At 36.7% G+C, this 27971-nt stretch overlaps 1 protein-coding gene, 1 long non-coding RNA gene and 1 pseudogene across 7 annotated transcripts; all 3 read right to left on the bottom strand.

Moving 5' to 3' along the window:
- Positions 1-11469: 11469 nt before the first annotated feature.
- LOC115982819 lies at positions 11470-12541 on the bottom strand. The gene is made up of 2 exons (XR_004089742.1): positions 12213-12541; positions 11470-11753 (listed from the first exon to the last, which is right to left on the bottom strand). It is a non-coding gene; the product is annotated as an uncharacterized LOC115982819 (long non-coding RNA).
- Positions 12542-16395: 3854 nt separating this feature from the next.
- Positions 16396-22606, bottom strand: LOC115981220 (annotated as a pseudogene).
- LOC115982691 (WAT1-related protein At3g28050-like) lies at positions 22365-27067 on the bottom strand. 6 transcript variants are annotated; one of them, XM_031105370.1, is made up of 9 exons: positions 26824-27067; positions 26659-26727; positions 26383-26496; positions 24733-24964; positions 24512-24648; positions 24214-24365; positions 23852-24057; positions 23606-23694; positions 22365-22791 (listed from the first exon to the last, which is right to left on the bottom strand). In XM_031105370.1, exons 1-6 carry the CDS (start codon positions 27009-27011, stop codon positions 24251-24253), a joined length of 855 nt encoding a protein of 284 aa, XP_030961230.1. In that variant the 5' UTR covers positions 27012-27067; the 3' UTR covers positions 22365-22791; positions 23606-23694; positions 23852-24057; positions 24214-24250. The 6 variants fall into 6 exon arrangements, with proteins under 6 accessions (XP_030961230.1, XP_030961228.1, XP_030961226.1 ...); XM_031105368.1 differs by having other exon boundaries at positions 23606-23689; positions 24490-24648; positions 26824-27059; XM_031105366.1 differs by having other exon boundaries at positions 24490-24648; positions 26824-27058.
- Between the last annotated feature and the right edge of the window lie 904 nt (positions 27068-27971).

Raw genomic sequence — 27971 nt, 5'->3', positions numbered from 1 at the left:
CTGGTCTAGGGGCTTACGTTCGAAACATAAACGAATGTAAAAAGTACAAAAAAGAAATCTTACAAGTTTTGGACAGAACCAAGGCCTTGCATGGTCCTCGGACTCAAGCCTATGGGGAAACCAAGTACAAAAAAGAAATCCTACAAGTTTTGGACAGAACCAAGGCCTTGCATGGTCCTCGGACTCAAGCCTATGGGGAAACCAAGTACAAAAAAGAAATCTACAAGTTTTGGACAGAACCAAGGCCTTGCATGGTCCTCGGACTCAAGCCTATGGGGAAACCAAGTACAAAAAGAAATCTTACAAGTTTTGGACAGAACCAAGGCCTTGCATGGTCCTCGGACTCAAGCCTATGGGGAAACCAAGTACAGAAAAGAAATCTTACAAGTTTTGGACAGAACCAAGGCCTTGCATGGTCCTCGGACTCAAGCCTATGGGGAAACCAAGTACAGAAAAGAAAAATCCTACAAGTTTTGGACAGAACCAAGGCCTTGCATGGTCCTCGGACTCAAGCCTATGGGGAAACCAAGTACAGAAAAGAAAATCTTACAAGTTTTGGACAGAACCAAGGCCTTGCATGGTCCTCGGACTCAAGCCTATGGGGAAACCAAGTACAAAAAAGAAATCCACAAGTTTTGGACAGAACCAAGGCCTTGCATGGTCCTCGGACTCAAGCCTATGGGGAAACCAAGTACAAAAAAGAAATACAAGTTTTGGACAGAACCAAGGCCTTGCATGGTCCTCGGACTCAAGCCTATGGGGAAACCAAGTACAAAAAAGAAATCTTACAAGTTTTGGACAGAACCAAGGCCTTGCATGGTCCTCGGACTCAAGCCTATCAAGCCTATGGGGAAACCAAGTACGAAAGAAATCTTACAAGTTTTGGACAGAACCAAGGCCTTGCATGGTCCTCGGACTCAAGCCTTTGGGGAAACCAAGTACAAAAAAGAAATCTTACAAGTTTTGGACAGAACCAAGGCCTTGCATGGTCCTCGGACTCAAGCCTATGGGGAAACCAACTATTTAAAAAAAAAACTATGGCACATAAACCTCAAAATCCATCCGAAGAGAACTCCTCGTTAACAGTTGGGTCAATCCCTTAATGGCACGGGTTCCCCGGTCTACCCTCGGATCCCCAGTGCCAAAGGGGTTGATGCGATACGGTGCAATATATTACCCAAAAGCACAATCAAAGTCCCTCGCTACTCGGCTACCCTCTCGGACGAATTATTTAGAATTTATCGTTCTCGGACATTGGTCTAGCGTGCATCGCGCAGCACTCAGCAGTTATCCCGGTTAGTTCCAAGGGTTTAATTTATTGAGGATTACCATTGTTATACTTGATAATATTTGTGAGTTTAAACCAGTAGGAATCTGTGTTAAGGCATTTTTCTGCCCGGAATATCATTAAGGGCAAGCTTAGATTTAATATTCATGCACAAAGTAGTTGTTGCAGAGAAGAAAAGTATGTATAAAGAAATAAACACATCTTTTATTAAGACAAAGGAACAGTACAATGTACAATGAAAAGCTGAAACAAGCTTACATTAAAGTTAACTACGTAAGTAAAAGAAAAATACAAGAGAGTGAAGATAAAGCCGAGGAGGTAGCTCAGAGGAGAGGTTGGCTACTGCTTCGAGACCTTATTCCTCCTCAATGCTTTTGCACGCCCATAACTCAGGCAGTAAAAGAACCCAACTTGAGCCTCACACCGCTGAAGGAAAGGTGCAGGGAGCCGGAAGTTGAGGAGCCTTCACCGAAAATTTGCCTGCAACGAGGCAGAGGCGCTGATGGCGGAGAATCTTTCTTCTGACACACCAAAATTCTGGCATGAACAAAACCTGCTTCAGATTTTGACTAAAAGAGGGAGAAACACCCTTTCCCCTCTGTCGAAACGGAATGCTCCCTTGAATTTATGCCTCCTTTGCCCGTACCTCACTACTTTGAGTCTCAGGAGGACACGGCGCCTCTGTGGCGGAGAGAGTTCCTTTTCCCCAACCCTCGCCTCAAACATGATATACTAGGGAAGGAAACTGAAGGATTTGCGCGCAGGTAAGGCAACTTTCTCTCCTATTTATTTAAAAAGATAAGGAGGTGGCATTTAATTCACGCAGCGTCCCAAGGAACGCTACGGACAAAATGTCTCCGGCTCGATTTCCCACGCCATCTGCAACCACGAGATTAAAGAAGCCTCGTGAAGGCGCACCTCGAACACTGGGACGCCAAAAAGTACCGCGTGACCAAAGACTACGGAAATGCCTCTTAATTTGTGGGCCTAGTAAATTCGCGGCCCAGGCCCATTCTGCATGGGGGCCCACGGACTACGGCCCACGCTGAGGAATAACCGTTGCCGAGGACAACCTCCTGCTCGGCAACTTGTGAGATACCTGAGGAAAGGGATAAACTGAACCAAGGTCTTGTATGGTCCTCGGACTCAAGCCTATGGGGAAACCAAGTACAACAAAAAAAAAAAAAAAAAAAATTATTATTACAAGTTTTGGACAGAACCAAGGTCTTGTATGGTCCTCGGACTCAAGCCTATGGGAAAACCAAGTACAAAAAAAGAAAAGTTACAAGTTTTGGACAGAACCAGGGCCTTGTATGGTCCTCGGACCCAAGCCAATGGGGGAACCAACTACTTGGATATAAAAAAAAAAAAAAAAAAAAAGTTTGAGTTTCGTAAGATTGGCTACTTGATAAAAATGCCAAGTTACTTCAGCCACGGCTTAAACACCGTAAAAGGCTAAGGCCAACAAAGGTGTAAGGAAGGTGGTGGAACGCCCCAGTATTCGGTAGCCTAAAAGGGCTGTTCATTTGGCGGGTGATATGTTCTCGGATGGTTATTTCTCACACGGCATCAAGCCTTCGGTTCTCTCCACGGCTAGTTCGGGGTAAGTATTATTTCTCACGGGTCGGCCTTATTGTGCCAAGCACTTCTATTAAAGTTATGGCGACATCTTTTTATTATCAAGTATTTTGGTCTTAGTCGTCATTGATTTAGATGCTATATTATTGTGCCGAGCAGCGCTTGCAAATTTATAAAAACATAGAGACATAACATGCGAAATGAAATAACAACAATTTTTATTAATATGAAAAATTATTACAACGTACAAAAAGGGGCTTAAACAAGCCTATACAAAAGGTGAGCTGCCGAAGCAACACTAACATCCGCAGTACAGATAAGTAAACGGTCAGGCGCCTTTTAAACTCGTCTTCAAAAGTCTCTCCAATCTCTGCCTCAATGTTGCTCATATTAAGAGAAGAACCTTCTTTGGAAAAAGATGAAGGAGAAGGAAATAGTAAGGAAGAAATCAATGAAGAAGATGGAGGAGATGAATGAAGAAGATGGAGGACATGAGTAAAGAAGGAGGAGAAGAAGAGAGAAGAGATGAAAAGAAAGAAAAAGGAGCAAAAGAGGGAGAAGTGAAAGCACCAGGATGGATCTGGTGCTGGGAAGACTAAGAAAGGGAGACAGAGGGGAGCACCAGTGAACGAAGAGAGGAAGAAGCAGAGACACTTAGTCCCTGCCTCGGTCCTGACTCCTAACACACTGGGGCCATATTAGGTGTGCTCACAAGAGAGCGGTTGGTTATGATGATGGGAGTTCTCGACTCAGTCACGCCGAAAGTTGGACGTGATGAGCTCCTGCTTCGGATTTTGGCTGAAAGGAAGGTGAGACAAATCTTAAGTCTCCGCCATCCTTGCCCTGACCGAGCCATTTCGAGCTTTATTAGAACATGGTGCTTTGAGGAGGGGTATGGTTCCTTCATCACTCGTTGTGGTAAACGTATTCTGATTGGGTGTATAACAATTGGGTTAAGTAAACGCTAAGGAAGAGGGGCTGAGGATCTCGGATCTCCGAGAGGCAAAAGGGTCTCTGTACGAAAGTGATGGCCTCCTACTTGCCTTCTTATATGGAGGGCAAAATGGAAGGTATTAAATTCGTTCTGGTTTCCAAAAGAACCTGAAGAACAAAGATGTGTCCGTTCCACTTCCCCACCTCATCAGATGAGCCGCCGGACGTAAATGAGTCTCGTAAAGGGAAATCATTAAAGGCGCATCTTGGACAGTCAAACGGCAGGAGTGGGTCACGAGCAAATTAAAGGGAACACTTTGTAAACTGGTACGTTTCCCGGACAGGTGGAAAACCGCCCACATTAATGCAGGGCTGAATTAAATAAGCCATATTGAAGGCTCGGGTTTACCAAAACCCTCCTTTCCAACCAAGAAGTCGGATAGCAGGGTTTTGAGGGGCTATTGTGGGGCCCAATAATTTATGGGCCAAGCCCATTTGCTCGTGGAGAGTCCGAAGGCCCAAGCCGAGGAGAGCTGTGGTCCAAGCCCGATAACATAGAGCACAAGACAGTTTCGGGATACAGCCGAGGACAGTTCAGTCCTCGGCAGATCCAAAATCCCACCGGAAAAAAGGGGTAAAACTGGTATAGGACTAAACTTGAAAAGAGATCTAAAATATCTTGGGAAAGTTACCCTTATGACCCTTCCCAGATAAGACTGCACCTAGCAGAGCCGTATTCTTCAGCTTTATCCATCATCCCCAACAATTCTGGGATTAGACTGATGGGACAAATATCAGCCTTGTGAAGGTTGACCCTACACGTGGACGAAGGACAGCTAACGCAGGCGAGTATAAAAGAAAAGAGTAAGTAAATCTAGAGGGGGCTCCAATCCCACAAAAGAGAAAAGGGACTCCAGGGGATAAAGGACTGAAGAACACATACACATCATAGAAAAACCCACCGTCGGGTAACCGGGGTAAGACCTTAATGATCCTCGGATCAGATCCGAGGAGTCCAACCCCATAGGATGCGACGCTGTAGGGCTTAAATGCTCAAACCCAATTCCTTTTTTCTATATGAATTCCTCTAAAATCAAGACCGGAACATCGCCCCGTGACTAACGGCTAGTTTTTCAAGCCCACTCTCTACAAATCATATTGTGAGGGATCTTTCATGTACGAGCCCAACATCGTTATTGGGCCGCCACAGAAGTGTGTCCTTACAGTAATATTTCCAATTGGAAACGAAAATTTTAAATTCCTTGTTTTGATCTTTTGCAATTAAATATAAATAAAGTCTCATTTGATTTGATTTGATTTTTTTTTAATATCTGAGATAGAAATCCTATTCTAATATATTTTAAGTGTATGCGTATGAAATTCTCTCTTAGATACTTGAATTTCGATTCTTCTTCCTTCATACCTTACAAAAACTTATATTTGTGGAGTAATCATTATGTTGAAAGTACCCCATTTAATTAGTTTGGCAAACAAATATAGTGGGCATAAATAAATTTATTATTGTTCTCAATCCCTTAACTAATAAACCTAGCATAAGGCTCCTAATATCGGAAAAAGGATAATAATTAATGAGGATGAAAACACAAGCAGACTCCAAATTTATAACTGGTGGATGAAGCTTTTCCTCTCTTTTTTTTCTTCTTTTTTTTTTGGGAACCCTTAGAACTGGGGAATGAAGCTAATTGGTCAGCATGGCCCATTACATTCAATTCCTGGGACCCTCCTCCATGGCTACCATTCGAAACCAACCTTCGCACCAAATGCATTGAAAATTATGCATTTGTAGTACTCGTAACAATACATAAAATCCCGTGACTTTGTCTTAATGAAAAAATATCAGATCTGCACCAAAACTGTCGATATTTTAATTAATCACATAGCATTACCATCATATAGATAAGAAGTGCAAGACAAACAATCAAGTATGCGATAATCATACATTTACAAAGGTGGATATATTAGGTAACCTACCAATCTAAATCCTGAAAAGCGGAAAATTATCTAATGAAATGGTCTCATGAGATACCAACTAGAAGCTGCAACATGTGTTACAAACACTTCCAGCTTCGTTCATTGAAGTACTCACTGCAGAAAGGACGGATCCTATATGTTCAATTACATATCCAAAGTTAAAATAGATAATTAATTTGAGTTAAAATTTGATAAACTGCACTTTGGTCTATTAAATTTTGGATAAATTAGATTTTGTTCCTTCAAAATTAAAAAGTTATAATTCAGTCATTTAAATCTAAAAAAATGAAAATTTTCATCTTTTCATCTATTTTTCTTTTCCCATTTCGTAGTTTCAATTTATTTCTTATTTGCATTTTTTGGTATCATAAATATGAGGTCAGTTCAATTTTAGTCTCATAAATATGAGGCTGATTCAATCTTGATTCTTTAAATATGTGATTGGTTCCATTTTGGTCCCTTGGATATCTGAGTGTTTTAGCATATGTTAGTTATGTAAATGAAAAAAAAAAAAAAATGAAGAGACTTAAATTGTTCCCTTTTTTAAATTTGAGAGCCCAAAACAGAATTAAATTTAGGCTAAATTGCAAAGTACACCCCTAACGTTTGGGGGTGATTGGATTTTGCACCCTAACGTTTCAGAACTTTGATTTGACACCCTAACGTTTGGTTCCGTTAGCAAATCACACCCCCGGTTAGATTTTGCTGTCAACTGCCAACTCATCTTGCTGATGTGTTTTTTTTTTTTGCCAAATAAGCTCAAAATGACACAGTTGCAATGGAGATGATGTGAGGACTTGGCACCTGCTAAACGCACCGTATTGCCCAAAGGAAAAACAAACAGAAACTCCCTAAATCCTAAATCTAAACACACGAACCATCTCTGAGCTCTCTAACCCACGAACCATCCCTTAGCTCAGCAATCCATGAAACCCAACCCTCCCTTCCTAACCCTTATGAACCCAGACCACCAATGGCTCTGACCGCATGAACCCAACCCTCCCTTCCTAACCCTTATGAACCCAGACCACCATCGGCTCTGACCGCATGAACCCAACCCTCCCTTCCTAACCCTTATGAACCCAGACCACCCATCGGCTCTGCAACCGGCTCCTTGCATCGTGAACCCAGGCGGAGTAAGTTCATCGATGGCTCCAGGTCAGCTCCAAGGCGGTAGCAGCGGCGGCGACGGGTACAGCCAAAAATTCTCTATGGCTCTCTTTCTCTCTCTCTTTTTGGATTTTTGTTTCCATTGCTGGATTGGAAGTTTGGGTTTTTTTTGTTGGGTTTGCTGGAGCTTTTGTTGTTTGGGTTTGTTGAGGTTTTTGTTCCATTTTTTTTGTTTGGGATTTCGTTGTTGGATGCACAGAGTGATTGGGTTTTTTTTTTTTTTTTGCTAAACTTCAAGAGTCAGCTCTATCTTATGTTTCACAAGCCAAAACTTAAAATGCAACCTTTTATGGAATTAAGAAAATGATATTCTGGCACCAGACATGTTTCTTTCACCAGGAGAGAGTAGAAAGTATCACGCGAGACATGTTATATTGAGGACTATGAACACAGAAACCACACTAACAGCTAGTAAGAGTGATTAAACAAGTTTGAGAACATTCTGGAACACTCTACTGAATTGTTTGAGAAAGCAACTGCCACAGATTTAATGTCACAGGGGGGAAGTCTGCCTTACAAACCTCTAGTAACTCTAATGGCAGACTATCCTTAAGGAAAAACATAGAGCAGGGGTCCTAAGAGCTATCTTGGCAGCATAGTGAGCTGTAGAGTTACACAGACTCTTCTAACCCAAACAAAGGAAACAGAAAAAAAGGCCCTACTTAAAGCAAGAATATCACAAACAAAGTTGCTAATGACCCAATTAGGCTGGAGATTGGGTTACTTGAAAGTGAAACTGGATACTTTATTGATATATACTGTATTGATACTTGAAACCGGTTACTTTATTACTTGAAACTGGATGCACAGAATTTTGTCAATGGTTTATGATATATTTGGTTGTGTTTTGTATGAAACTGTTTACTTTATTGATATTTAATTTTGGTGGGTCAACCTGTGATGATGAGTTGTGTGTATTGAATGGTGTAAAATAATGCATATATTTACTTGGTAAATTGACTAAGTGGAATGATTGTGGTCCAACTGAGTGGTCCATGTGTTCTACTTTATAGCTCTTGTCCGCACATGTATGTGAATTATATTTTAATAATTTATTAATTAAATGTAATATTTTAGTAATGCATTTATATGTGTGTGCAGGGCTTTGAATATGGATCAAACATTTGATATGTCAATACATCATGGAGGGGTATTCATTACACATAGTGATACATATGTTGAATATGCTAGAGGAATTGAATCAAGGGTCTCAGATGTTGATCCTAACACTTTTGCTGTTTTTGATATGCCTAAGTATGCCAAAGATCTTGGTATTACGAATGTAGCAGAATTTTTTTACCGAATTCCTCATATGGAACTTCATAATGGCCTATTTCCATTGAAAAAAGATGATGATGTTAGGGTTTTACGTGACTGGTTAGAATTTGCACCTGAAAGGTTGATACACATATATGTGGAGCATGTAGTTGATGAGGATCAAGGTAACGAAGGTGATGATGAGCATGAGTTTCATAAAGAAGTTGATGAGGGAGTTGGAGTAGATGACAATTTTTTTGATGAGGACTATGCTGATTTGGTAGGTGACAGTGAATTTGATAGATATGAAAGACCATCCTCCCCCATTGACCCATCCACTTACATTGCTCCATCCATTCACATTGTCCAAACCACTGCCTATGACCAATCGAACGTAAACCCTAATAAGCAGAACACATCAAATTGGGTACCCACTTGCTTTAGTGATGAGGAGCATAATATAAAAAGTGGGGAAAGTGATTATAGGCACTCTGATGTTTTGTGCACACCTGTCAACTCTGAGGATGATGAAGAGCATCCCAAGTATATTGAATTTAGAGCTGAGGTGGATATGCCCGACCCCGTTTTTGAGAAAGGGATGTTGTTTAGTGACCACAAGGAGTTTAAGAAGGCTGTGCAGTCTTATAGAATCAAGCATGGATATCCATTGTTAATTGTTAAGAATGAGTCTCGCAAGGTGAGTTACAAATGTGAGAATTGTGAGTGGTATATTTATGCTTCATGGGACCGTGAAGAAAACTCTTTGCTTGTGAAAACCTATCGGGAAAAACATACATGTTCTAGGGCCTTTCATAGTAGGATGGTTTCTGCAAGGTGGATTGCAGTTGCATGGTTAGAGGTGTTTAGAGGAAGACCTAACATCAAAAGTGCTGAAATAAAGAAAGGTATAAAAAATCAGTTTCAAGTAGACATTTCCCTAGACAAAGCCTTTAGGGCTAGGCAGATTGCATTGGAAATGCTTAAAGGAAGGTTTGCCTATCAGTTTGAAAGAGCTAGAGATTATTGTGAAGAGTTAAGGGTTTCTAATCCAGGCACTACAGCCAAAATTAATCTACACACACCCACACTGCACTTCAAGAGAATGTATGTGTGCCTAGCTGCTTGTAGAACCGGATTTCTGGAGGAATGTAGGCCAATTATTAGTCTTGACGCTTGTCATTTAAGAGGGTTTTTGAAGGGGCAACTATTGGCAGCTGTTGGGATTGATGGGAATGATGGGATGTACCCAATAGCATTTGCTGTTTGTGAGGGTGAGACCAAGGACAGTTGGTCATGGTTTCTAGAGTTGTTGTTAGCTGATATTGGTCCTGTGAGGGAACGTGGCTGGACCTTTACTTCTGACCAACAGAAGGTATGTGTTTCTTTTTTGTGTAAGTTTAATGTTGCATTCATTGTTTAAATTTAAATTTAGTGTTCAAATTATTTAATATCTACGTAATAACCTTTTTTTTTTTTTTTTTTAATGTAGGGCTTACTTCCTGCTCTTGCAACAGTTGCTCCTGAAGCACATACAAGGTTTTGTGTTAGGCATTTATATGCCAACTTCAATAAGGAGCACAAGGGTAAACTATTGAAGGATTTAATGTGGGCAGCAGCAAGAGAGACCACTAGATCTGGGTTTGAGGCAAAGATGGAGATGATGAGAAATGTAGATGTCAATGCTTATGGGCATTTGATGGGTATTGACTGTGCACATTGGAGTAGACATGCTTTTAGTACTTGGCCTAAGTGTGACATGTTATTGAACAACCTTTGTGAGTCATTTAATTCCAAGATAATCGATGCTAGAGATAAGTCCATATTGACTATGTGTGAGATGATTAGGAGGTATCTTATGAAAAGGATCCCAAGAAATAGGGATACAATGTTGAAGAAGTCTGGCCCAATTTGTCCTAGGATTCAAGATAAATTAGAAGTTAACAAGGAAGCAACTAGGGATTGCACATCCACATGGTCTGGTGGATCAAAGTTTGAAGTGCATTGTAGGGGAAAGCAGTTTGTAGTTGATCTGGATAAGCATACATGTGCTTGCTATAGATGGGATTTAACAGGCATCCCTTGTAAGCATGCGGTTTCAGCAATTGCTTACAAGAAAGAAAAGGCAGAAAATTATGTGCATCACTACTACAAGGTTGAGACTTACCTTAGAACTTACTCACATCTTATCCAGCCTACCAATGGTAAGGAGTTTTGGTCAAAGGAAGCCAGTGATAAGATTCTACCTCCGAAGATGCTAGTACAGCCTGGAAGACCAAAAGAGAACAAGAGGAAGAAAGCTGCCGATGAGGCACGAAGGATTTCACATAAGTTGAAAAAGTCATCTGCCGCTCAAAAATGAACACATTAATTGTTATGTAGCTAGTTTTTTTGTGATAAAAAGATTTGGTTTTTTAAGTTCTTAAAAAGTTGAAAGACAAAATGTTACTAAACATACAGTACATTGAAAACATATAAAAGTTAAATGGTGTAATTTATAAATTATTTTTCAATGGTTATGCATGTATACATATATATATACAAACATATATACATATATCAATATCATATATGAGAAATGAGAAATGATTTATTAATAAATAACCAGTATCATCCTAAATTTGTGTTACATTTGTGGGACTATTAATTTGCAAATGAAAATGCTGAGTTTTGACAGTAAGCTCATAAGTCATAACCACTGTAACAAATTAAAGTACAATATCAAGGGCTTATGAGCTGCTAAATTGATCAGCTCCTTCAGTTTATCCTACTTGTCTTGTTTAAAAGAAGAAACAAATCAAAGCATGAAAACGATCAATGAATTGATTTATTTATTTCTCTCACTTCCTTTTCCTTTTTTGGGGTTTTTCTTTTGCTTTGCTCGCCACATTTATGAGGTGTGGAGAAAAATCACTTTCTCACATCAAGGGTAATCAGCTTTTTCATGAACAGCTTTCCTGGTAGAAAAAAATAAAAGTCTTTGGGGAGAACTCCAATAATACAGTGGATATTTTGTACATCAGAGCAGTCACGAGGGGAACTCTTCCACAGATCTGAGAGAACTAGCTACCAAATTTGGCGAAAATAGTTTTTGAACCTTAAAGTGAGAGGTGTATCAAAACAGTGAGGAAAAAGGGATGCTTATAATGCTGAACTAGTTAGGATTAAGCTGCACTTTAAGGCTCTAAATTGTACACTTCAAAAATATGCAATGAACGTGAGTGACAGTTGCTTAAAATACAATGAAATCAATATGAGAAGGGAAAAACTTGCTTATAATTTCTGAAGTTAACAATAATAATACAACAAAATCAAAGCTTCAATTCACTTCAATTCCAAGAATATTATGTATACCTAAACACCACATTCAATTCACTTCACTTCAATTCACTTCTCTGCTCTTTCTTTTTCCCATAGTGCTCTTTCTTTTTCCTTAACCTCAAGTAAGAAAATTACTTCTCCTCAAATTTCATCTTCAGCATTTTGATAGGCACTGGCTTTTGCTTCTGCATTAGAAATTGCTGCCCATTTGAAATTGCTGTCCATTTGAACAAAAAATTATGATTCTTTTGCAATGAAAATAGACTTCAAAATTGACTGCAAATACAGATACATATAAGATAGTATAATTCAGCCCCTATTATCCATCAAACATAATGGGATCCCAATACATGGGAAAAAACAGTATCAAAGTGCTACAAAACCCATAAACACACTCAAAGTTCCAATAGCAAAGTAAATCAGTTTAAATCACACACATAGAGAGTTCTAGCAACAAATCCATCACCCAAAAAAAATTAACAAAAACCCCAAACATTCTGTGCATCCAGCAACGAAATCCCAAACAAAAAAAATTGAACAAAAACCTCAACAAACCCAAACAACAAAAGCTCCAGCAAACCCAACAAAAAAAACCCAAACTTCCAATCCAGCAATGGAAACAAAAATCCAAAAAGAGAGAGAGAGAAAGAGAGCCATAGAGAATTTTTGGATGTACCCGTCGCCGCCGCTGCTACCGCCTTGGAGCTGACCTGGAGCCATCGATGAACTTACTCCGTCTGGGTTCACGATGCAAGGAGCCGGTTGCAGAGCCGATGGGTGGTCTGGGTTCATAAGGGTTAGGAAGGGAGGGTTGGGTTCATGCGGTCAGAGCCGATGGTGGTCTGGGTTCATAAGGGTTAGGAAGGGAGGGTTGGGTTCATGCGGTCAGAGCCATTGGTGGTCTGGGTTCATAAGGGTTAGGAAGGGAGGGTTGGGTTTCATGGATTGCTGAGCTAAGGGATGGTTCGTGGGTTAGAGAGCTCAGAGATGGTTCGTGTGTTTAGATTTAGGATTTAGGGAGTTTTTGTTTGTTTTTCCTTTGGGCAATACGGTGCGTTTAGCAGGTGCCAAGTCCTCACATCATCTCCATTGCAACTGTGTCATTTTGAGCTTATTTGGCAAAAAAAAAAAAACACATCAGCAAGATGAGTTGGCAGTTGACAGCAAAATCTAACCGGGGGTGTGATTTGCTAACGGAACTAAACGTTAGGGTGTCAAATCAAAGTTCTGAAACGTTGGGGTGTAAAATCCAATCACCCCCAAACGTTAGGGGTGTACTTTGCAATTTAGCCTTAAATTTAAGAGACCAAAACCAAACTTATCACAAATTTCAAAGACTAAAAGTGTATGTCACCTAAAATATAAAATAATAGTCCAATGAGTTTCTTTTTTCTTTTTTCTTTTTTCTTTTTTTTTAAGCTAGCATAGACGTTCTTGTTTCAAACCTCATCAACTAACTTCTAGTTAAAATTAAAAGACAAAATAATCGAGCCTCTTAAGTTTTAACTCAATAACTACTTCCACAGTTCCACCTCTCACTCCATGGTGGAGACTGGAGAGGGTAGAGAAGTTTCATGAGGCCATCTCAGACTTTTTGTTTTTGTCCCATGGCATTGGGATTTGGGAGAGAGCAAGTTTGAAATTGAGATTTGCAGTTCCCTTAAAATCTTTCTATAACCTCTGCAGTTGCACACATGCATATAAAAATAATAAATAATAAATAATAAGAGAAGAAATAAAATTGCAAAGCTTTTTCTTTTTTTTTTTTCTTTTTTTGAGGAAAAAATAAAATTGCAAAGCTAGATGCCTATATTGTCAAGCAATAAAGACCAAACTGCCTGGGTTGAGAAAATTTGGGAAAGGAGAAGTGGAGGGGGTTGTTGAGCTGATATGAATTCTGTAAATAAATAGGATCCCATCTCACATCTCTTTTACAGTAACAATATATATAAATATATATATATATATATATATATTTATCACCATAGTAGTTGGCTGATGCCTACCATAGTTTCAAGTCTCAATACTAATGACTAGTAGTTGTTATTGGTTGGTAAACCATATGTGTCTTTAACTTTTTCCTTATTTATTTTTGCTAAGAATGTCTCTCCTTATTTATTGGCTGGATTATTATACTATACTAAATCATCTAAATATTCCTCATTAAATGACTCACATGTCGGGCTGCGCTTTTATGGTAAAAAAATTAAGAAAACAGTGAAAGTCTTACCCAGCAAAGTTCAGAGAGAATTTCAAGTAATGTTTGGTATTAATTGGCCTATTCTTCATTTTCAATAGGACAACTTGAAGAAGTTATAGTGGGGCTGGATTGGAATTTAGATCTTTCTAAGAAAATATTTCTCACTAACGTGGGGGTAATTAAGAGAGAGAGAGAGAGAGAGATGAAAAAACATTTTCATATTTTTCTTGAATGTTAAAGTTTTAATTTTGCCAGTTATAGAAAGTGAGGAGCAGGGACCTGATGAGATAAAAGTCTAGATGTAATTGCCAAATGGTTGGCCAAATTATTTGTTGAGATTGATCACCAGCTTTGGCCTTTGGAAGTCTAACTGAAGTGTGCCTTGCATGTGTTTCTCTTATACTACTCGCTTTACAAATGGTGAAAGATTAAGTCATGTATTGGCTTTTAATAAGTCTAGACTCTAGACATATATTTAATTTTCATACCAACTAATGTGTTAAGTTGTGATTGGTGATTTTCTCCAAAAAAAAAAAAGAAGTTGTAATTGGTGCATAATAAAAATAATGTTAATGGTGGATTCACGTGAAAATAATATTACTCCTAGAAATTGACAACTCAACAAGGCGTGAAATTAGATGTGTTTATAGGATACTTGGTATGCTTTTTCTTTTTGGAAATTTATTGCATGTAGACAGGATAACAAGCTTGGGAGGTTTTTTTTTTTTTTTTTTTTTTTTTTTCCACAGGTGATTATATTAACTAAAATAGTTTCAAATAAGGTACAAACCAAACCAAGTGCAAAATATTTGAATTTTTCTTAACATAGGGGTTCACTAATTATCCCAGTGATAACATTGAGACAAAAAATTTTTTGGGACAACTGTCGTAGTCTCGTAGAGCACCTGCCATTGTCTTCCTAGGAGCTTCCCACAATCATACACAAGATTCAAAATCAGCCATGGAAGGTTTATCAGCTTTGTTAATCATAAAGTAGCTAATAAAGAATTTGTTTCTACTTTCTACTACTAGTTTCCAATAATCTCTATCCCTAGTTTGTTTTAAACCATTTATGATAGTCCATTGTTAGAGTTGGTTTATATTTGTTATTGGGCCATTGAGTTGAGGGCCTTATGGGTGTAGAGTGGAGCGCATCTAGCAAAATAAAACGGTATTATATATGGGTATTTTGGAAATTTACACCAAGTAGAATTATTATATATATAAGAACTATTGTAAATTTATAATCCTAATTTTCTTATATAGTAGGTTATTAGCGGCTCATTCTCGTGAACATATGCATACTGTCAAATCACATGAATTCTCTAGGTTGATTTCTCTCCTCCCAACAAACATAATTTTGATGTTATATTGCTAGTATCAAAGGAACCTCTATTTAGATCCCAAGCTTCTAGGTCGCATTTAGGACCAGACCTAAGCCTAGGCCATTTAGGCTCCCAAATATGGAGACAATAAGGTGTTTATCTTTTCTTTCTTTTTTGTGAGTTATGTGTACCTGTTTTTTTCCACTCCTAAGAATGCCTAAAATATTAGAGTTATGCTAGTATATTAAAAGTTTTATTACATAGGTCTTATTAATTGATATGTCACCAATCACAAAAAGTTATTCGATACTCATTTGTTCTTTTGTTAAAGTGTTACTACATTATCACACCAGTTTTTAAGCTTTTAGCAATTAAATTTGTAATAGCTTTAGCATTTTCTCATAAAAAAATGAATTAATAGAAATACAACCCAATCACTATTAAGTGAGTAAAAAATGCTAAAGGTAATACACATTTTACGACAAAAAACTTACAAATTGATGTGATAGGAATATAATTTATGTCATTTAAAGAATCTAATGAATGAATGTTTAAATAACTCCTTTTTTTTTTTTTTTTTTTTTTTTTATCGGTGATATGCTTTGTAAAATCTATATAGTAAATATCGCTAGCTCACTTTGAGTGAATTAATCATATTAATAAGTAAGAATTAATAATAGATTTGAAATAAAAAATATTATAATATAAAAAATAAACTAAATATTATTTATATTTAAATAATATTTAAATATAAAAATACTACTTTTAAGCCTTTTAGGCCTCAAACTATCTTGGGCTTACCCTGATCTCAATATCTTCTGTTTGAAAGCGATACAAACTGGCCATAAAAGGTATTCTAGTCGTTTAAAGATTTTAGTCCATATTGTTGCACTTGGGCTCCTCCCCCGCTTTGTTGGTTTTCACTGAGAAGATGGATGGGCGGGCCAATTCCCCCCTTAGTCTCATTTCAAATTTATTTTAATTCAAAAAAATGTAGTAGGTAAGATATTCCATTATTTTTTTTTTAAAAAAAAAAATTATTTTTAGCACATAACGACTTAAATATTTTCCTCTTGCGGGCAAAATTTATAATTGGGCTAATGTTTTTATAGCAAAAATCTTTACAACTTTTTTCTTAATGATGTGTCACAACAAGTCATTTCAATAATTGTGAAAAAAAAATTGTGCGCTTTATTTTGATTTGTCAAGAAATGTGGAGAATACGCACTAGGCCATGGAGGCAAAGACTCAGCAAAACATAAGAAAACCAGACCCTTGGAAAAAACTGTTCCAACATTCAGGCCCATACCACCAAGTGCAAATATATACAACAGAACCAAACCAATTTCCCTAATATTATCACTTGATTCATAAGACTTGCTTGTTTCCTCAGTATCATTGCAAAGCTTGATGAATCTGTACTCTTCAGCCCTGTGGCAACAAGAAGGATTAAGTTTAGCACGGTCAAAATCTCTTTAGTCATAATTAAGGCAGCATAATTGATAGTTGCACCTGATATCAATGGTGTGCAATTGAAGCCCTCAAAGAAAACTGAGTGTGGCATTATGTTGTCGTGTAACTTATGGCCTGTGAAGGAATTCCATGCACCAAGCTATAAAACTAGTATTTTTAATTTTTTATGAAAGATCGGACTGCAATTACTGAAAGATTGTATTTTAGGATTCATTTTTCTCCTTGAGCTTTTTGGTTGTCACAATATTTCTAGACTTGCATCTCTTCTTGCAAGAGAGGGACCCTCTTTTCTATGAAATCCGCACTCTCAACACCATGATCTTCATGTTCTTCCTCTTCTCTAATTTGTCCCCACATCACAGTATAATATCCGATTCCAATTATAATTGCTCCCATCACACTGCATAGAATAACCCAACATTTAAGATTGAACAAATTGAAGAGACATGGGAGAACTTAATAGGTATATAATTTTATGCAAGTTTTTTTTTTTTTTTGGTTGGTGTTTTTGGGTCACAAGATCAGTGTGGGACTATGCGTTTGGATTAACTTATTTGCTTAAAGTGGATAAGAATATAATTATACCTCAACAAAATAAAATTTTAAAAAATTGAACATAAGCTAATAAACTTATAAGTTCCACCAAGAAGAAAGCCAACCCAAATGCATTAATTTTTTTTTTTTTTTTTTCATTTCATATCTTTTTTTCTCTTTTGTCACACAAAATCCAGAAAATCCATAAAGAATAACATCATTGATATTCATATAAAAATCCAATCAGCTTCTCATAATTAAGGTAATTTAATACCTAAGATTTTACCCAAAATCAAGGGAATCCAAAGTCAGGCCCATGACAAGGACATAATATAGAGGCCATTATGCCCTTATCAGAGGGGCCACAGCAGTGGATCTATAATTTTAGCTATTTAACACCAATAAAAGTTACTTTATCTATTTTACCTACACACATGCTGCAGCAGTAAATCTATTTTAGCTTTCAACACAATAAAATAATATAAACATCACAATAAAATATTATAACCACTACAATAAAATAATATATATCAATACCAAAAAAATCCACAGCACTAACCACAATCACCTCTACCATCAGCCACAGCCACAGCCACAGCCACAACCACCACCAACACCACCACCACCACTAGTCCATAGCAGGGGAAAAAAAAAAAAAAAAAAAAACCCAAAGCTTGGATTGACGGAAAAACCCACGAAACCCACAACGAGGAAGGCAGCGGCGGCATCGACGATGAAACCTAGAGAAACCTAGAGCTTGGATCGACGATCGACGATGAAACCCAACGGCGGCTTGGGGCTTGGGTCGGCTTGGGCTGGTGATGTTGAGGCCGGTGGAGGCGTGGGTCGGAGACGTTAAGAGAGAGAGAGGCACGGACTGGGCAATGGGGTTTGGGGTGGGTCGGCGGAACAGATTGACGATGAGGGAGCTGGCTGGCAAGCTAAGGGATGAGGGAGATAAGGGAGTTGGCCAGCAAGTTAGAGAGAAATTTCTCAAATGGGAGCTTGAGAGTGATGAGAGAGAGGACGGTGAGATGAAGAATAAAAGAATGAAATAAATAAACAACCCAATATTATTTTAATCCGAGGGCTGAATAAAAGATTATTATTTTAAAAATTATTGTTATGCCTTCATTGCTGCGTGGCCCTTTTTTGGTATTTTGGTGGAGCTAAAATAGCATTATAGCTATTTAGCTCCACTGCTACAAATGCTCTTATTATAGGCTATTGAAAAAGTGAGATTACAAACAAGTATGACAAAATCCTAGTACCTAACGAAATACCATTCACGTATAATACTAACTTAGTCGTCAGACACTCCCCACCGAAATAATATTTATCCATGTAATGATTATGAAAATGTGAAAAAGGGGTTTCGCCTACCTTCCATAATGAAGACTATTTGCAAAGAAGCTAATACCAAAAATGGTTGCAAAAACAATCCCAACTGGCTTGAACATTGGCACATAAAAAAGGGCCCTTTATTTGCATGAACCATATATGGACACGAGTACGGACTACACCCCCAAAGACTGCCTACAAGCACAGTACGTATAGTCGGTTAAGTCCAAGTAATTTTGAATTTGTGATCGAACAATTGAGCAAGTTAAAGTTTTTTCGTTTCCTTACTGTTAAAACTATGAGAAGGAGCTCCATGTTAATCTTTAATTTCCAAGCACTTAGATTTTTTTTTCTAGAATTAAAGTGAATACTGTACACTGGATTGTCCCCATTAAGCTGTAGAAAGATACCACCTTCATCACTTCTAGTTCTGGATATTGTTTCACGGTTCCCAGTTGAGCAAATCAAATAAAAATGTTAGTTTGAGAGTTCAAAAGGAAAAAAGAAGGAACTCTGTAATGAAATCGACAAACTAGCACTTGATCCCTAAAGTTTAAACAATGTTAATTGGGAGATAGAGTAGAAACATTAATGATCAAACTGTGGTTTACTTTTACCACAATAAACCACCCAATTTTTTTTTTTTTTTTTTTTTTTTTTTTTTATAACTTTTTTAAGAAAGAGCGAAAAAAAGAAGGAATTCTTTAATGAATTTGAAAAACTAACACTAGATCCCAAAAATTTAAGAAATGTTAAATAGGTTGTGTCTATTTAGGAACAACTTATTTAACTTTTTGCTAAAAATGTGTTAAAGTATACTTGTATTTTGAAAAAGTAAAATTTTAAAATGCGGTACATAAAAGCAAAAAAGCAAAAAACTGGCTTATAATCTGTTCCCAAACAATGACCAAATTGTGGTATACTCTAATACCATAATAAATCACCCAAAAAAATTAAATCTTTTTAAGAAAAAGAGTGAATATAATCATTTAACTATTATTTCAAGCATAAAAAAAATAAAAAAATAAAAATATAAATAAAAGTTAACGGTTCAAAAAGTTGTACCTGAATAATGTTCCATGTTGAAACAGACAAGGAAGTAGCAGCAAGCAAGATGCCACCAAGAACCCAGTGTTCTTGGGTTGAAGAGAAGATGAAAAGTTGCTCTTTGAATTGAAGAACGTATGGAGTAGAAACAGATGTTTTAAGCATTTCTGTGCCTTTATAAAGTTCCACCATTATTGCTCCCATGATTGATATCAAGTTGCCTATTACTTTAGCTTGGAAGCTTGAGCTTCTCCACTCTAATTTTGTCCTCCTAAAATAGTAAACACTTTGAAGTTAAATTCTGGCCCAAGCCCAATAAAGTTTTTCAGTTCTACTATGAATTTGAAAGTAAACAGAGGTGAAGTTTAGGGAAAACCTATGAGAGAGAGCATGACCAAATAAGCAGGGATCAAAAGGCCCATTGCACAGACTAGAATCGTAGAACTGTAACTTTTAGGCCGAGGAATGCAAAGTTCTGAGCTACAGTTATCCTACAAAAACATCAACCAGAAATAATGGAAATTTCTTTCATTGTCTAATATTAAACCATCTAATTGAGGCTTTGTAGTTTGTATGATGAACATCATTATAAGTTGGGACCAAGCCTGATAGTCCAAAGACTCCAAACAGCAACAATTTTTTTCTTTTAGAAAATCATACAGTAAAACTTAAGCCCACTGAGGATTATTATTATTATTGTTGTTGTTGTTGTTGTTGTTACTTCACCTTAATATAAGGTAAGCCTTCTTCAAAAAGTTTAACATTATATTTCTGAGATGAAAAATTGTAATTATTTCAAAATTACAACATCAATTTTTTATGAATTCAAATGTTGACATCAACTTTTATTATTCACCATCACAACATGTTATCTTAACCATATATTGTAAAAAAAATTATATTACTAGCAAGATTATATTTGTTAATAAAAAATTTACTAGTTAAGTTAACAATTATTTTGAAACCGTTTATAATTTTTTTTTAATCTCCAGATTTATTATATAATATATGTTAAGTTGTTAACCAAAAAATGATTCTTTGTCTTTTTTTTAAAATAAAATAAAAAAGGGATTTGCAGGTGTGGTCACTGCTCCTACATCACTTAAACTCCCGCATTGCGTTATAACATGGGACCATTTGGGCACTTATAAACTTGTCACTACTCAAATTTACAACTCTCAAGTCACATTGACTTTCCAACGGTAACTAATAACCGTTTGTGGTCACATTGACTTTCCACTGGTAGGACACCGCCCTGAACAGTGTCCTAAAATGATTCTTTAGGCTTGGGCCACAAACTCTTTACTCAAAACACGTTCGTGCAACTCAGTAGGTTAGGTCCATCAGGCATTAACTCCTTTGGGCTGCACTGTCAGGCCCGTGTGTGTATGTGCATGAGAGAGAGAGAGAGAGAGAGAGAGTACAAACCCTGTTAAACCCAGGAAGAAGAGTCTCAAGAGGAGAGGAAAGGTGAAGAGTGATTATTGTTCTGTCCCGTGAAGAGAAATAAAATATGAGCAAGATGAAAAGGAAGTCTTGGTATTATGTCAACTGTCAAGAATAAGAAGATAATAAAGAAGAGAGAACAAAACCTGTCCCAGCAGTGAAATATGAAGGAATAAGGGAAGAGGAGGATGATGGAAGCAATAGCATTGGTATAGACAACAAATACGTAAGGGCTCATCCCATTGGTCATGGCTGTTTTAGCCAAAATTGTCAATCCTATGGTGCAACCTTCCATAGTAACCATCGCTATGAAAGGCACTACTTCCTCAAGTAGTACAGCCCTCACCCACACCTTGGAATGGGTCTCTCTGTCTCTGTCTCTCTCTCACACACACACATATTTATGGTGACCTCTATAATGTGGGGATAGGGAGAGAGACCTATGGGTGAGGGGTTGATTAGCCCTTCACAAAGTGGAGAAGCTACTTTTGTTGTGAAAAAGCTCCTCGGATGTCTCAACCTCTAAAGCATGGGAGGGAAGGTGACGTGGAATAGGTGTTTTTAATCCAAAAGAAAGATAAAGATTTTACTTTGAGAAAAACTTGGGCACATGTTCAAGTTTAGTTTGTCCCTTTGTCTAATTATTTAGTTTTTTAGATCTTATTATTATTTGCTTAAGTATTTATTTTTTTTTTTTTATGTAAACAATAAAATTTTAACTAATGATGTTCACTCCATAATGTCAAGACACTAATTAGTTTTTAGTATAGATAGAATTTGAACTCAAAATCTTTTATTTGATAACAAGAAATTTTATCAGTTAAACTAAATAGAACTTAATAATAAATCAACCCCAATGGCCCAAAAGTTGCAAATGAAATTTTAAGGATGGTTTGTATGGTTTAAAACTCCCTAGTCCCACCCTTGTTGTAATTATCGAATTGGAAAAAAAAAATGGAAAAGTTAGTGAAAAGGATGAAACTAGCCAACTAAAATTTAGGTTGAAGCGGAAAAACCAATTTGCAAGATTCTCTTCCAATCCACTACATGTAGATTTATACATAAAATCATCCATTTGTATTATTTTAAAAAGTCAAATGAATCGTATGATTTATTCAACAAGTCATGGAACTAAAAGTATACACAAATGGTTTTACAAATCATCACATAAGGAGTAGTTGAAGGAATTTTCCTCCAAATCAATTTAAATGAAGACTTTGTTTATTACTTTTGTTACTTTTTAGATCTAGAATGTTTAGCTACACTATGTGTCTATTTGGCTAAAAAGCTTATAAGCTTAAATTTTAGCTTTTATGTATAATTTTTTAAAACCTCACTTTTTCTTACTTTTTCTCACTTTTTTAAAATATAAGTATACTTTAGCAAAAAGTTTTCAGCAAAAAGCTATATAAGTTATTTCCAAATAAGCCGACATTTTTTTAAGCAAGGTGGGATATGTCAATAATTCAAAATTCAAGGATGTTGTTTGTGCTTCTAAAAATGTGCATTAACTTGCCCTTGGGATATTTATTAACAAAAGCCATAAATAAAAGCCAAGTCAACAGTACAATATGGCTGCACCAACAAAGGCCTGAGATTTTTGATCTCCCTAACAAAGAGAGGGCATAAACTACTGCGACCAAAGGCCAAATAGTCTGATTTCACTATATTATTAAACAGGGAAGAAGCACGCACATTAACCATTGGCTTTGTAAGGTGATGCTGCAGTTTCCATAAGATGTGGATCTAGTATTTAGTTCTGACCCCACAAACTCAACTTTCAGCTCATGCTCATGTTTATGGTTGTGCCTTCCATGTTTATGACTCCACATCACATTGACAACAAACAGTTATTGCACATCACATAGGCTCCATGGACTTCTTCATCCCTTCAGTTTTAGGCAAGACTATATTAATAGAGATGCCATATAAGTACTTATAAAACAATTTAAGCAAACTTCCACATAAAAACCTCCATATGACGCCTTTAGGTATTTCTTATAAAAATAAAAAGGAAAAGAAAAGAAAACTAGAATTCAATATTGATGCATTGACATGGGAAAAATTAATGAAAACAGTACGACTAATCATATGATAAATATATCAGTAGTTCTTTTATTTATTTATTTTTTCTCTGAATATTGAGGCAGTTTAAAGGATAAAAGTCAACTATTAAAGTGGCCTCTTCATTCACAGAGAAGCTAAGATGTATGTCGTCTCTTGGTCATTAATTGAGGTTCAATCAAATGAAAAAAATGATGCACTGGCTTTTAATGGTTGTAAGGGGCAAAAAAAAAAAAAAAAATGTTTCCCCTAGAGATGCAGTTCAACACTTTAAATTTGCAGCTATGTTCAAACCATCTATTCATATGACTGTATTTATGAATATTATCTTGAATCAGAAATAGAAGCACCGGCCATCTAAATAGAAGCAGGATTATCACCCCTCCAAAATTCACATTTGAGAACGGTTTTGTAGATTTTCTTGATATTATAACTGTCAAACTAAGTCAGGAAAAAAGGGGGGGGGGGGATGTTGAATTAAGATGAACTTAATGGATAAATCTTTCTTTAGCACACTGAATGTCTACACCAAACTCCAAAAGTCAAACGAAATACAATGTTGTTATTCAATATCTTTCGAAAAACCAAGCAGCCTTGAGTTTATCTTGTTCTTAAAGAAAAAGGTAAATTTAGTTTTACCTAAATATGGCAGCTGAGCCAAGGCTCAATATCAGGGGCTGGCCTTAGGCCCATGGTTTCCTGCATCACTTAGGGTGATGTATACTGTCCTGGAGCAAAAATGATGCTCATATTAACCTCAAAACACCATGTTTGAAATTAATGCAAGGGTGAGTGGGGAAATAGAATTGATGAAAGAGCAGCTTCCAACAATAACTTTTTAGATATATTTTCATACTCTTCCAAGACAATGGCAGTTGAGATTACCTGTTTTGGTAGGCAGGAGGGACCTTTTGCTTTGAGTTGATCGACAAAACTTCTATATTTCTTCATTACTGTTTTGCAAGAGAGGAACCTTTTCTCTGCTTGACTCCAAGCCACTTATCCTAGTTTCCTCTCCCGTCTTCTGCTCTTTGGCCTTTCCCCACATCACACAATAAAATCCGACGACAATCAGAATTGCTCCAATCAGACTGCAGAAATTTTAAAATATGGTGGGACTGATAAGTAATTTGGTATTCCATTACAAATATTAATTAGAAACAAGGTAGGAACGATGATACTCAATTGCACGATCAGTCAAAAGGTAGCATACAGAAAAAAGACACAAGGAATGATATACTCCCCACCTTCCAAGATAGAAATTATCTCCTAAGAAGATAACACCTATGAAAACTGAAATGACAATCCCCACAGGCTTGAACATAGCAACAAAAAGGGGCCCCGTCTTGTGCAGGCACCATGCAGAAATGCCAACTTGGAATGCTGAACCAAACACTGCCTACACTTAAAATGAAAGTTACTTATGTTATATTTAAAAAACCAACTAGATTCTTCCAGCATAAGAAAAAAAAAATCATGCAGATTCAGTAGATAAATCATGATGGGAATTTTTATCTAATTACCGAATATAGAACAGCAATCAACCTCATATTAGGTTGTAGACTCCAAGAACTTAGGTCTCTTTCCACAACCAAAGAGACCACTGCAGATTGAATGGCCACAAAGAAGCAGTAGAAAAAGACTACAATCAACTCTGCTGGGTATTTCTTAAGCATCCATGCCTGAAACATAGAAAATGAAGCATTATAACTTGTTCTCATTTTCTAATGGTTTCGAAGTTTCTTGGGGCTTTTTGGGGACTTCACCTGCAAAATAAGCCATGTTGAAGCCAGCATAGCATCAGCTGCCAGGAGTAATCCTCCAATGACCCAGTTTGACATTTGCACAAGAAGTTTATGAGATGAGTTTGAATGTAAGGGTGTCATCAGCAGGGGAAGGCCCTTGTATAAAGTCACAATGAATGCCCCTGAAATTGAGATAATGGTTCCAATGATTTTAACTTGGCTATTGGAGCTTCTCCAATCTAGTTTCTCCATCCTGAAACAACCCAGTTGAATCAATAATAAGAAACACATATAAAAATAAATATCTTATTCCAAGCAGCATTCTCAGTCAACTAGTTTTTCAAAACTCTACTTTTCAGCCTTAAACTAAGCACATTTATACAAATTAGGTAAAGATGTGAAATAAAACTTTTTTGCCTAGTCTGGGAGGCTGGGTGGGGGGGGGGGGGGGGGGGGTGTGAGGAATAATGCCAAGACAACCAGAAAACGAAAAAGACGGATTGAGAGAAACCCACTCTGTTAACATTTTCTTTGCCCACAAGATTGAGCTACACAATTTCTAAAACTGGTTCTTTACTGGAGAACCTCTGAATATAGCATTATTTCATTGCCAGATTATAAAATATATATATATATATATATATATAAATACATATATATGTATATGTATATATTTTTAAAAAAAAATGTTACCTCAATCTCCATAACACATATTTCATTTAGCAGGGAACAAGGCAAAACAGATATCAAATTGCCATTGATATCATAAGAAACTTGGGTAAAGAGCCATTAACAAAATAAGCAAATTGTAATGACTCTCTCAGTCTCTCTACTGAATAGTCAAAGTAGACAAAGAGCTAGATACAGTATTCATGTTACTACCATCAATAACACAGTTACAATGGTCGGTAACAACTCCAAGACCAACCTAAGCATCTTGGGCCAAAAGAGAAATGTCACAATTAATCCCAAGGAATCCAAGAGGGAGACAGAAGGGTGGAGGTGAAGTCATGGGCTTTAGCTCAAAGTCTCAATTAGCACCTCCTCTCTTTGTTAGAGCAAGGTGGAGGGCAAAGTCATGGATTCAAGACCCACTAGTTTTATAACTTACCAATAAAAGAAAATGTTGTTTATATCTAGTTAGACTGTGGTCCTCTTTTTTGTGTATTAAAATTCTATCGAAACAAACAGGGAACAAAAATTCAGCAACCACATTTTATGTCATCAAAAAAAAAAAAAAATTATCACTTCATGGGAAAAATAAATTAAAAATTAAAAAAATTTCTCAAGCATCAACAAGCGGAATGGAAAAATTAAGACCAATAATTTTGTTAAACATGATGATTAAAAATTAAAAAAATTTCTCAAGCATCAACAAGCGGAATGGAAAATTAAGACCAATAATTTTGTTAAACATGATGATTAAAAATTAAAATCACCAGAAAGTTCATTACCACTCCAGACTTGTTATACTCAATCTAATAATTACAGGGTAAGTGAATATTGTACCATCAAGAATAGACCTACCATTTCAAATCAGACTTATTACTTATTAATCATTAGTCTCAATAATTATCTAAACTGATTCTCATCAGTAAACAATAGAAACGTATGTGGGGCATAATTCACAATAGAATGTGGTCAGAATTCAAAGTATGCAATAAGATTGACCTGAAAGTAACGGCCAGAATGAAGGTAAAAGCTGGGGTAAGGTTGAGAATGGCCGTTGCAAGCGTAGGAGAGCTATACAAAATCCCAGCATACCCTAAAGCCTGCACAATAAAACTGTGAAAAAAAAAATGCCAAAACCAATCAAACCCCAAATAACAAATCCACCCATTACATGTCATGGATTAAAAAACACAAAGCAACAGAAATTGAATCAAACAGAGACAAACCCACGAAGTAATTTTCACAGTGAAGCTGGAATTATAAGTAATAACTCACCCAATAAGGCCAAGCAAGAAGAACCCACAAAGAATGCAGAAAGAAAGCTGAGGACGCGGTGATTGTGATCTGCTAAGATTGAAAACAAAAGCAAGAATTGGTTTTTTTTAACATTCATATAAAGAAAAAGCTGTAGAGGGTGTTTCAGAGAGAGAGAGAGAGAACCTGTGGAAGAGAAGGGCAGAGGGGAGAAGGATGAGAGAGGCAAAGGCGTTGGAGTAGAAGATGAAGACCAAGTTGCTCATACCCTTAGACATGGCTTCTTTGCCAACTATCATTAGACCAACTTGGGCAAACTCTGCCATCACCATGCCCACAAATGGCAGAGCTACCTTTTCCATTTCCATTCCCATTTTGTGTGTCTCTGTGAGAGAGAGAGAGTTCAGAGACCAATGTCAAAGTCTCCAAACTCCTCACTTTTTTTTTTTTTTGATAATCTGCCAAACTCCTCACTTGTTTGTGTCATGTTCGCCCCCTTAACTTAAGCCTCCGTTGGTTGGCTCTTGGCTGCGCTCACCAATCTAACAAAATATTGTATAATAATAAACCGCCCAACGTCATCAATGATTGAGGCATCTTTTTTGGAATAATGAGATTGAGGGAGGCATTTGATAATTTATTACCAAAGGATAGGCAGAAATGTAACTTAGAAAATCAGGAAAATTTCAGTGTTGAGTCTCTTGCCTCAAGATTTATTGAATTTATTTTGTTCGTAATAAAAGTTAACAGTATTGTTAGTGAGGTTAACGTGTGAAGGTTTTTTATTCTATTTTGAGTTTAATGTAATTTTTTAACTTAAATTTATCTATTGTTAGTGAGGTTATATAGGAAGAGATTTAAAAAAAATTAAAATTTAGGATTTGAAATATAATAAACCGATGGATTTATTCGGCTAGATTTTAGGAAAAAATGTATCAAGAATGTGTGAGATACATTTAAATAACAATTGTGTTAATTTTTAGGAAAAAAAGTTTCTTTAGTAATTTTTTTTTAATTTTGTTGAATTACAATTTTAACTATATTTTTTATTTTTTAAGAATAAGGATTATTTAATTAGTTTAGGGATATTTTTGACATTTCGGAATGTAGGGAATTTAACCAAAAATTCCTAACCTGTGAGAAACAAAACAAATAGAGAAAACACACGTCAAAGAAAATAATCACACGCACAAGACAATATTTACGTGGTTCGGCAATTTGCCTACGTCCACGGAGTTGCAGGGATTTCACTATTATCAGGGAAAATACAATAGTGCACAAGAACACTCTCAAGAAACCCAAATCCCAATTACACCCTAGCACTCTCTCACATA

Source organism: Quercus lobata, chromosome 3 (genome assembly GCF_001633185.2).
Source record: "Quercus lobata isolate SW786 chromosome 3, ValleyOak3.0 Primary Assembly, whole genome shotgun sequence".
Taxonomy (NCBI): Eukaryota; Viridiplantae; Streptophyta; class Magnoliopsida; order Fagales; family Fagaceae; genus Quercus; species Quercus lobata.
The sequence above is the reverse complement of the archived record's forward strand: the minus strand, read 5'-3'. Positions and strand labels throughout refer to the sequence as shown.